At 37.4% G+C, this 12,305-nt stretch overlaps 1 protein-coding gene across 1 annotated transcript; it reads right to left on the reverse strand.

Moving 5' to 3' along the window:
• On the reverse strand, positions 1–8,090 carry LOC104450519 (signal recognition particle subunit SRP68). The gene is given in 14 exon segments (XM_010065110.3): positions 1–694; positions 1,204–1,353; positions 1,494–1,623; positions 2,497–2,563; positions 2,566–2,605; positions 2,735–2,941; positions 3,056–3,183; positions 3,541–3,652; positions 4,631–4,826; positions 5,071–5,156; positions 5,763–5,958; positions 7,431–7,541; positions 7,711–7,777; positions 7,894–8,090. Coding segments are annotated over 14 exon segments (1,794 nt in total). The 5' UTR covers positions 7,979–8,090; the 3' UTR covers positions 1–475.
• Between the last annotated feature and the right edge of the window lie 4,215 nt (positions 8,091–12,305).

A 12,305-nucleotide genomic window follows, 5' to 3' on the forward strand; every position in this document is an offset into this window, starting at 1 on the left:
TATCGAAAGACTCCGTAAACGAATTTGCTTTGAACAGCATCTTAACAATCGCAAACCATCTCCCTTCGCATTATTTTTGTTCTCTCACTACTCTTCTGCTAGTCTTTAGAAGATAAAAATTCAAGCTGTTGTATAACATCTACAGATACATACCAAAATTTCCCAATTTCTCAGTACTAGATGACGTTTTATAATGTCGATTGTTGAATGCCGAAATGAAATAAACTGGACGAAATTTCGCGCCCTGCTCCACTTTCCTTGGCGTCATGCTCGTAGGAGAAGAAACTTTATGCAGGTCAAACAAAAATTGTTAAGGGCGCCTAAACTTTGAAAAACTACATCGGAGGTCATTCACCAAAATGCAAGCAATGTGAGCCAAAATTCAACACGCCCCTCCAACTAGATTAAATCAATGGTGAAATGGAGAGCAGATGGTAGATGAATCCGAGCAATCGGAAAACCTCATCAACAGGGTTCATCGCCACAGCCTGCTTATGAAGCCCTTCTTGTCCTTCTTCATTCTGCTTTCGAGGGATGGGAACTCTACACAGTTATAGGCGAGGTCGAGAACAATGGGATTACGGGGCACTGCTTCAAAAGTAGGAGGGAAGGCCACAATGTGAGTAACACCTTTCACAGAAGGATCACCGACTGCAGATTCATATGCGTCAAGTTTCTCGAGAAGTTTCTCTGGCTGAAACACAGCGAAGGTCACAAAATTTCCATGTCAAGGCAATATTGTCCAGTCCAAGAGTATTATAAAGATCAAATTTTTCCTTACGAGAGCAAAGTATGACACATTCATAATCAACCATTTGTTATTTTTCTCAGGTTACTTTGTTACGACATAAGTTCCATCACTGACAGCGTTACCTAAAGAAACATTCTAAAAGTTTTGGCGTATGGATCATTGACACAAATGACCCGACACAATTGACCCTTATGTTTACCCAAAAACCCTGTGGTGTCTTGATGACTTCAAGAAGTTGAGCTCGCTCCTGTTTAAAACAATTTTGATTTCTTAATCAAGTCTTACCTTGCAAGATTATCAATTTAAGCATCGTCACTTTTCATGGACAGATTACCAATTGTGGAAAATCTCCGTATTTTAATTTTTTTTCTCATTTCGCTGTGTAATTTAGCTACAGTAAACTATGACTCTAGCTGAGTCTTCTCCTTAGTATATAGAAGAAGGAAGAGTACCTTCCCGTCAGTCCCAGACAATGATATAGTAGATATTTTCTTTGAGAGATTCTCAGGACCCTTAACCTCCTCCATAATTCCTTTTGCATGCTCTATGCAACTATTGGATCTGCTCTCATCATGTAAAGTCTTCAACTCTCTTTGCAACACCTGTGAAATGAGCAGAAGCCAAACCATGAATTTGGCAACACCATAGCATCCCGTGGATAATTAACATTTCTCAGAACAGAGAAGCATCTCCAAATAACTTATCAACCAAAAACAACTAAACACACAAAAAATACGGATACCTCATCACTGCTGCCTGAACTGTCATATCTTTGAAGAGCCTCCTCTGCTAAAGAGCGAGCACGACAATACAATACGTATGCTTCCACCCTCTTTCCAGCCAAACCATATGACAAGGCTAAGTAAAAGCACCTGCAGCCAATCAGATTCCATTATTATTTCAAATAAAGAACATCCATTGACAAGGAATTGAAAGGTAAGGTCTACTTATCTAAAACCTAAGCTGTTATAGAAATTGTGAGACCTTCTACCTACTTATCTAAAACCTGTTAAACAAAAGTGAGCCTTCAATACATAATACTTTGCAGTTCCTCCTCAATCATAGACTGGGATTCGAACAAGGGCAAAGTGTTGACATTAATTATGAATATGGGTGGTGACGGGTCTGTAAAGATCCGAACATCTGACCTAATGCCATTAAATGACCAATCTTAAGCTCTGAGGAAACAAGTCAGCAATGCATATCAAGCATTTCTTTTTAACCCACCTTGGAGGCAAAAAAAAAAAAAAAATGAAAATAAGAGTCTAAAAAGTTTGAAATTCTGACTTGCATTTTGTTACCTCCTATAAATAGTGAGACCATTGCCAACTTATCCAAAAGCTTGAGTCGTAAGATGAAGCTGCTTTTTTTTAATTTTTTACACCCCACAAGTAGCTAACAAAGGATTTCTCCATCAAAGTAGCGCTTGGAAATGAGTAAAAGAGAAATATAGACCTCTTGTAAAATTGGTTTTTGAACGTCATTCACAAAATGAAAAATCACACAATTGGAGCTAGAATTGGTAGACGGTATAATGGGAGAAGGAAGAAGAAAAAGAGCAAAAAGCAAAAACTGGAGATACTATCATGGAGAAAGGTGAACTCATCACTGAAGTTTCATAAACTATTTAGCATCAGGGAACATCAAGATGAACCAAGGAAACTGTTTGAATTTGCTATAACTTCTCTAGAACATTTTACAAGGCAAATACTGATGCAGATAAAAGCAAAGGGACCAAGGAAAACCTTTCTGCTTGGAAAACAAGAGTCTTAAGTACACACTCCTCCGCTAGTGCTGCTTCTTCCGGTTTTGGTCTCTCCCAGAAGTTAGTAGATCGCAAAGATCAGAAGTATTCTGCAAAATTAAGCATCTAAAAATTCACCCAACTAACCCGGTAACATGCAAACATGACTCCAGGATTTTTACTCAACGCAATTGTATGTCAATATGCAAGTTAGAAACCAAAAGACTAGAAGAGCCAACCTGAAGTAGGAGATCGTACAAGCGAACAAGCTCTTCAGGCTTGGTAACTTTCTCATTTTTTTCCTCACGACGCTTAGTGAGTTTACTCTTGGCAATGCTGACCAAAAGCTGGTTGCGCTCAATGGTTCGTTGTCCTAGTAAAGCACTTACAGCCTTGTCAAGACCATTCAAGTCATCTTTCACATTTTCAGCATTCCCGGCACTGACCTAGAAGACACATTTCATTGACAGGAATAGGTCACAAGTTTCTCAAAAAAAGAAGGGTAATTAAACATGACAAAATTCCTCACTGGAAAGAATTCAAAATCTTATATTCCTTACGAGGTCATTTCTGATGCAACTCCTCGCCTCATTATAAGCAGCAAATATTTTGTCAAAGACAGTCAATCTTTTCTCTGATGAAAGGGATTCTGCTGCTGGACCATGCAAATCTTTCTCTAAATCTTGCGCTGCATGATGTCACACAGTAAACATCATTTCAAATCGTATGGTCACAGAAAGGAGTTCATCCCCCTTGGAAGGAGGTGGAATGCAAGTGTTGAAAACATGTAGATGTGACAAGTCAACAAATCTTCAAGCCAATAATAATTCTACAGCTCTTAAGCTTTATGCCTGTGGGACAGAGTTCACCCAGAGAAAGGCTCTTTATCTCCCCCTTTTCTTTTTTTCAGTATTTCTCTTGTGTCTTTCTTTTTTTGCAGTGGGGGTAAAAGCATCAGGGATCAGCAATAGAGTTGCTCGCAAAGAACACTGCTACTGATCTAATCTAAGAAATCCATTGTCATTTAGCAAGAATTGGCACTAACCCTTTAAAATGGCAACTCGAGTTTTTGCATTTGAAATAGGAAATTTATGACCAAGCCAATGGAACTCGGTCAGTGATGCGGCCTGTTGGGTTCTTGCTTCAGCCATGACCGCCTGTGAAGCAAGACAACTTGAGTATCATGACATTTAACATGTGAATGAAGGCCAAGCAGGAAGAGGACACGGTAAGTTACCAAGCAAATTAACAAAAAAGATCAAAGAGGCAGTTAAAATTTTATCAAGAGGCATCAACATGGAGTCTTGTCAAACCGAAAAGTAACAGATCTAGAAGGGCAGAGGAAAGAAACACAACAAACAAAAGCTACCAGATGAAGTCGAGGATCATTTCATAGTGGCAGCCACTTCATGTACAGGAACGCCCAATACATTGTCATAGCCAAAAGTTACAAAAACAACTTAATGCATTACATGCGTCTATGTGTGGTTGACAACTCTTAAAAAAGAATTGTCGTGGTTAAACTAGATTACGTAACAAACGGAGCCTCTACAACTTTAGCAAAATAAAGTTGATGACTCCTGGAATTAATCTATATATATAGGCATATAATAACACTTGATATTTTTCAAAATGATCATCGTAGACTACGATTTAGAAAAGAAAATCAATCTAAAGCATCCTTGAAGGAATGATGAACCAGAAAATCCCTTCTGACCCAGGCAAAAGAATCTCAACATCTGAGACAGATGAATTATCAAGGAGATATCAAGAGAATTTAAAAGAGAGAAAGGGCAGACCAAATTCCTGTTAAAAGATATAACCCTAAACACATGACTCAAGAAATGCACCAAGTATCATGTTAAAAAAAAAAAACATAAGAAAAGAAGCCACCAAGCACTGAATTTTATATTAATCGAAAGACGGCACAAAAGCAAGATTAGAATTTACCAAAGAACATATAGATCAAAAACATTCTTTGCTGTAGAAGAAAAAGAAACTTTACCGACTAGCTTTAAGGCCAAAAGTAATGATGATTTCTAAAAGAAAATTCAAAAGACAGAAAAAAATAACTACTTTCTAGGGGGTAAAATAAAAGTATGCATTTGCATATTTCATGTTTAGGAAGTGCTCACCTCTAATTTTGCTTTGAAAAGGTCGAGTGCCGGTCCTTCCATCTCACCTATGTGCAGAAATTCAGAGGTTTGGAGATTGGACTCGCCAATTTTGTGCAGGCAATACCGAATGCTCGGTTCCAGCTCCTCAACTCGCTCACGACACAACACTTGATTTTCTAAGTCCCCATATTTGCCTAGTTCCTCATAAACAGCCCTGTAATTGTGACAATGCCAACAGTTAAAACTATGCTCACCAAAAAACGCAAATATGATGTATTTCTCAGGAGTTCCATATTATTTAAGATATTTTCGAATGGAAGCCAATTCAAGAAAATTTCAGAATAGGTCAAATTAAGTCTTAACCTGACCATGACTGCCTATCCAATGTGAATGTGTGCAGACTTCAGATAAAAAGCGACAACTCGAAAATGATTGCTTGAAAACAAAAAAGGAACTACCTGGCACTCTTAAAATTCATCAATGCAGTATCCCAGTTCCGATCTTGCTCAAACAAAAGGTTCGCTTTCATATAGGAAGCATAGGCCTGAAAATATGCAACTTCAACTAAGCTACTTGGAAAGGAAATACAGTGCAATTAACATCTATCACAAAGAGCAACAGAATGTTTAGTGGAACTAATAAGTATACATGGAAGTATCCAAGAAGAAAACTAGAAGATACGAAGCAAAATTAACCTTAGCCCCATGGATTTAACTCTTCCAATTTCAATTAACCCTCGTGACTTTTGTTTTGTCATGACAAACTATGAATAGATTCAACATTAAATCTTCATTTTTAAATTAAAGCAACCTAATAGCAAGATAGTTTGAGAAAAGGAAGTTCTTAAAGGTAGTCTTCTGCCCACATTTTGGCCTCACTTAAGGGGGATGAATAGAGAATGTAATAAGCACGGATTTGTTATTTGTTGAAATCATTTAGTTCTATATGATTACTTCTTTTACAATTATCACAACATTCAACAATATTGGTTCCCACTATCAAAAAGAACTGAACTTAAAGAAGAAAACTCAAATTCAAAGCGCCTCAGTCTCACCATCAAAATTACATACAGAGATCATAAAAAACAGCCTATCAGGCATAAACATTAGAAATTAGCAAACATGAGATACTGATTCAAATTGAAGCACACCTCAGCTTCTAAAGATGTCCGGGAATCTCCTTTCACGGAACACAACTGTGAGAACAAGGTAGCCCACTTTACAGCCTTCCTCAGCCTACCAATCAAATGTATACGTTGTCGAGAATTTGGACCATCCGAAAGTTGTCTTTTCTCCATTGCATGACTCCAAGCCCTCTCTGCGGTGTAGAGAACTAAATGAAGAAACCTATTTTAAGTAACAAAGAAAATATTAGAGAAGACTATTGCCAAACATAACTATTCTTAACATCATATCCAAAAATAATTTTTTTTCGCCAAAATCATATCTGAAACAATTAATTGCACAACAGCAGAATCCCATGGCTTTGGCATTTTGTGGAAAGGTAAATTACACTTACAACCCCTGCAGTTTTGATGATACCGTATCTAGGAAAAGTGCACAAGAAGTCATGTACTTTTTGTATAGAGTAGGAATGTAATAGAGTCCTAAAATTTTTAATGGGGCAATTAAGTCCTAAAATTTCAAAAGAATTGCAATTAAGTCCTGCCATTAATTGCTTACGTGGCAGCTGTACGTTGGCTACACAGCTGCCTGATGGGATGTCAAATAGGAGGAATTGGAGAAGTTTTGGCCAGAAGGACTTGATTACAATTTTACAAAGGGTTAAGGGATTAATTCCAACGATAAAAGGGTAAAGGCTTCACTGTATTTTGGGCATAAGGCTCATGATTACAGGTGCAATTTGCCCCTCATATTCATTCAACTCATGAAAAGAAAGTCCAAAACACAATGCCAAGTCATCCAATGGCAAAGAAACCTCATCCTGTCTAACTTGTGCCTCAAACCTTCTAAACTTCCTGCTTCAAGTTGTTGAGTCCAATTACTTAAAACTCCTGTGAGCGTAATAAACAATTTATCATGGAGCTTTGTACTCTTATCACCTTCACTCAGCCATGATGCCATTGATTTTGCCCCCCGCATAAATTTTTCAATAACGATTATCCCAGCCAAATCCTCTTTCAGAGACGTCTTTAGCCCTATGAACAGAAGACAAGCAAGAGTTTGTCTCTCAGCCCCTACATCCCCTTAAACTCCTCATTCCTTATTTATGTAACTCTCCATCAAGCCACCTAGGTTCCAACTATGTGCTAAGATGTCCATATTTCTCAGATGCATCAGAAAATTCTCCAAAAAAATGTGCTGGTCTTGTCCGTCATAAATCATTCCTCAAAATTCACAGCAAGATAAACTTCCAAGATCCTCCAATCAGAGTAACAGGATATCCTAGAGTTCATATTTCAGAAAGGAAAGGAAAAGGCTAACTCTCACATAAGTAATCACTTCACTTGGAAAAACTAATTCCCGAAAACCACCTAAAGGCTTATGCTCCTAAATATACAGCACCATCGCATTTCGTGTGAAAATGCCAACATTAACGAACAAATTGTTACTACATGAAAATCATCTGGTTAGGCATGGTGGCCAAGCAACAAAGGAGCGACAAAACCATTGAGCTGGAGCTAGTAAACACACGATCAGTCATTCACAATCGATCGTCTGACTCCTACCTTCTGACCATATTCCTAGCAATAACGATGGCAAGAATCATTCGCCGCCTAACTACGCAACACTCTCCATCTTACAAGAGAAAGCCATAAGCACCACATATGCACAGGGGAAGACGGAGCAAGGCTGACCTGACTTCAGTGACGCAGGATTCCGTCACGGCCTTCCGCGCGTATCTCCCGCGGCCATGCGTGAACTTCAGCGATCTGTACAACCTCCTAAGACGAGCTGTGCAGTACCTCCTATCATCACATCAGCCAAAAGATGAACAGCAATATCCATCCGATAAAGCATCGGCATTCGCACAAACACCTAACCGACGCCGCCGCCGACTACATCGCGACTCGCGGGAAAAACACCGAGTAAATCGGAACGGACCAAGCGCAGAGCGACAATCAACGCGGAAATTACCGGTAGCGAGTGTAATCTCCGTGGCGCAGACCGTGCTGCATCTGAGCCGATTTCAAGAGCTGCAACACTGATAAGCGAAAAGAACCGCGGGAAAAAACCGAGCAACGAGGAGTCAGCAATCGATACGCCTTTTACTCGAAAAAATCGTAAAGGAAAACGGAATCGGGAGGCGAGAAGAGGCACCATTGATGGAGAATTTCTGCATGCTGGGATCGGATTTGGAGTCGTCGACTTCCATCGCGGACGCGCCGCCGTTCTCTCTCGCCATGGGAAAGACACGCTCGAGAAGAGGATCGCAGAGACGAAGTGCTCCGATTCCGACCCTAAAATTAATTTGATGTAAATCGATCGCTTTGCGAATGAATAGAGGAAAGGAATGTATATACCCCAAATTTCATTTCCTGAAGAGAAATTTTCATTTTTTACATCTGTGAAAATTAGGAGCGTCCGGTGGGCCGGTTGGTGGGCCGGTGAACAGGGAACCGGCCCACCTGATCTGGATCCATTCGGAAATCGGATCAGTCCGGGAGTTGACCCGATTTCTCTACTCACTCCTAATGAGAATATAATCTTTGTTTTTCTTTTTTAATCCTTTTTTGGTTTTGGTTTTGGTTTTCCTTTTTCTATAAAATGAAAAATGGCCATATCTTTTAACTTATATTCTTCGATGAAGTAATTGGATGTGCCCTTCTATAATTGCCATATGAAAATTACCAACCTTCTTAATTCTTACCGCACGAAAATAGATATATCAAATTCAGACCAGCCCATGTCGGCAATTTTAAGTTACTAGATTAAATATTATAATGTTCATTCAATTAGTAATACATATGTTCAAACCTTTAAGTCGATATATTGACTATTTCAATTTGTGTAGTAGTAAATTCGATTCAACCCATGTTGTCAATTTTAAGTTATCAAATTAGATATTACAATGTTCATTCAATTAGTAATACATATGTTTGAACATTTAAGCCGATATATTGACTATTCCAATTCATGTAATGGTGAATTTTAGGATAAATTAGACTTATTGATTCGTAAAAAAAAAAAAAACATATTTCAAACAACTCAATGACATATGAAATTGAGAAGTATACTTTTCTTGGCCCACAGGGCCTACTTTTTTTTCCTCCTTAAAAGGTTGAGTGTTCGAAATAGCAATTTGTAAAGATGTTCCTTAAAATTTTTCTGCTTAGCTCTATTTCCAAATCTGGAAAAAAAAAAAAAAAGAGTCTAATAATCAAGAGATGTGTTAATAGTAAATGTTTAGGAGAAAATGTTTAGCTAATGATTTAGCACTTCACACAAATTGGACAATAAGGAAATTTGAGAATGGATTGCTCCTCTCGTTTTTTCTTTTTCCCAAAGCTTCGGCCATTATGTTTAACCCAAACTTTGGGGCACTAGGCTTTTCTTATCTTTTTTTCTTTTACTTTTCTAGAAAGTTTCTGTCATAACAATTCTCGAAACACAAACTCCTACTTATTTGTTAGCCGCTACAATAAAAAATAAAAAATCAGTAAGCTAGCAACTTGCCCTTCATAATTGTGAAAAATAGACATACCGAGCAAAGAATAATAATACTGTTAATACAAAAAAAATGCCCAGCTTTTGATTTTCATCTAATTAGTGGATAAGGGCAGAATTTGATAAAAACAAAAGTCATCAATGAACAGAATAGTCAACAATTCGAAGGGAACTCACCAATAAAATTATTGATGGCAAATCGACCAGAGCCTTCATGGTTAAAATAATTAAGTTTTGTTTGTTTTAAAAAAATCGAACTCCATGATTGAGATGAAAAAAAGTTGAAAAGTAGATTACTCGGCCACATTAACAATTTCGTGAAATAAAAGGGGCTAAGGGGCTGCTTAATAAACTAAGGATTTACCTTTCACAATAGCTAAATATTAAGGCCGTGTTTAGTGGATTGGATAAAACTCTGGATAGGAAAATTTTTATTCTATCCAGTGTTTCTATTCAGTGATTGGAGTGATGCGAAATCCAAATATGACCGGATGTAGCTCTGATATAGTCCAGATAAAATAATCTCATCTAGGGTAGGATATACCCAGATTTTTTAAAGAATGATAGACCCGGATAGAATATGTGAAATTTGAGGGGGAAAAAAAAAATTCTCTCTTCCTCCCTTCTCCCTTCATTGCGACGGTTCAGATCTAGCCAAAGTCGTGGCAGCCTTGGGAAGACGGAGCCGACCAGATCTGGTCCGTGGCGCCGCTGGTTTTGTGATCAATGAGGTGAGATCTAGAGGCAGGGTCCATGGTCAAGCCACCATCTTAGTCGTGGCGGCTCGCAGTCGTTGGCCATCCATGGTGGAGCCGCCTCTTCATGGTTGCTTGCACAGATATAGAATGAGAAAAGCAGAGATGAATAGAAAGGAACAGGCAAAAAGCTCAGGCGTCGCGCGAGAGCGTTTCAATAATCTCTACAAAAACTGCCCCCATCCCCTTCATTTCTCCAAATCCCATCCCGTGCTCTCTCTTCTCTGTTCAACACACGCTAAAGACCCCAAATTTGACAATGTCATCCTTAAATGATCAACCCAGTGACTTGAAATTTCCGGCAAAGTGCAAAGCTGGGTTTTTTCTCGAGTTCATCTATTCACTGAAGATCCACACGATTGTCTATCTCCAGTAAAGAGGTATTCAGTTCGCTTCACTTTCCAGCAATTTTTCTGCCTTTTTTTAGAGTACTATCTTCTCTGTGGAAAGCTGAGTTGAGCGCTTACGGCCTCCTCCTTTGCTTCACGAGGAAGAGAGTTGTTTTATTTCCCTGGTTTATTTTTAGTTTTAATTCTGCAAATAAACTATTTATTTGAATAATATTTATTTGAATCTATGTTATATGCGAATGTCAGCAAACATTGGATTGGATATTTAAAATCCTATCCCATCCTTATCCCATCCGGCATTATCTTATCTAGCAAAAATGTCCAAATGACCAAACGCAACCTAAGATATTAAGGACATAATTGGAAGAAAATAGAAGTTTATTAATGAAAAGCGAAGATATTTTCGCTAGAGATAAGAGAATCTTGTTATTTAAAAAAATCAAATGAACGCCCATAATTAATACAAATAAGAGTTGACAACACAAAACTTGTCGGTACTTAATAGATAAAAGTTGGTAATTTCTAAAAAAGAGTTGGTTAAATTTAATTGGTTGGCAAAGAAAAATAAGAAGTTGGCGTGATTAATTAAAAAAAATATGTTAGCAAGCAACTCAAAAGGGACTTAACAAATCGAATCAGTTGGTAATATAATTGAAGAGAAAACTATATCATACAAATTCACGTAACGATTTATAAAATAAGGTGTTTGTAAATGAGGCAAATGAAAATTGAAAAAACGATAATAAAAGTAGATAAACTAGGAAATTGAAATGGAAGGTAACTCAAAGGGCAGTAGATAATTCGTAACTAATTGTTAAATTAATTGGAACAGTTGGCACGGTAATCAAATAAAGATCAGTAAACTCATGTAGGGATTGGTAAATTTAAGGCCTTAAAAGAACAATAATTAATGTTAGCAAAAAGATAAGAAAAGTCGATAGTTTGTAAACTTTAAAAAAAAGACTTAGTTATTTCATAAAAGTTGTATTCATAAGTTACCACGAGTTACAAAAAAAAATTAGGTGATCGACAACTTTATACCAACGATTTTTTCATACTAACCAACTTTTTCAAAGAGGTATCAAGTTCTGGCTCCATTTTGCCATTTTCAATGGAGACATAAAAAGGGCACAGTTGATATTATTATTACGGAAAATCATAGTCAACTCTCAAATCGCATTTATCAAAAAGAAAACCCACCGATAGATACTAGTCTATACACCTACTCCAAGATGCTTGAATGAAAAATTTACAAATGTCTAGGTCACAACCAAACCATCACCATCACCAAGGGAAAAGTACCAAAAAAATTATAAATTTATTGTATTAATACCAATTTAGCCATAAACTTTTTAATTGGATCAATTTAGTCTTAAATCTTTTTATATTTGTATCAATTCAATTTATCAAAAAAAAAAATATCAGGTCAATTTGGCCGACCAGCACTGACGTGAATGCTGGCCGTTCGACCAATGCTAACATGACAAATTTTTAATTTTTTTTTTTTTAATTTTTCCTTTTTCTTTTTCCCTCTTCTTCATCCTTGGATCCCTATAGTGGCCGATGAGTCTCCGGCGAGGAGGCTTCATCTAAGGCTGAGTCTCGTCCCCTAGCCTAGGTGAGGCTGGTAAGGGCTACAACCCTCATCGGCACTGTGAGGATCCAAGGAGGAAGAAGACCAAAAATAAAATAAAAGAAAATAATAATACAATAATAAAAAAAATAAAAAAAATTTATTTAAAAATTGACACATCAACGTTGGTCAGACGGCCATCATTGGTTGGCATCCACGTCAACGTTAGTCGATCAAAATTGATCAGATGAACTTAATTGATATCAATGTGAAAAGATTTAGGATTTAATCAATTCTATTAAAAAATATATAATTGAATTGGTAATACCGCAATGGGTTTAGGATTTTTCTAATACTTTTCCCCATCACCTAGCACGAACTTCTTCC

Source organism: Eucalyptus grandis, chromosome 6, assembly GCF_016545825.1.
Source record: "Eucalyptus grandis isolate ANBG69807.140 chromosome 6, ASM1654582v1, whole genome shotgun sequence".
Classification (NCBI taxonomy): Eukaryota; Viridiplantae; Streptophyta; class Magnoliopsida; order Myrtales; family Myrtaceae; genus Eucalyptus; species Eucalyptus grandis.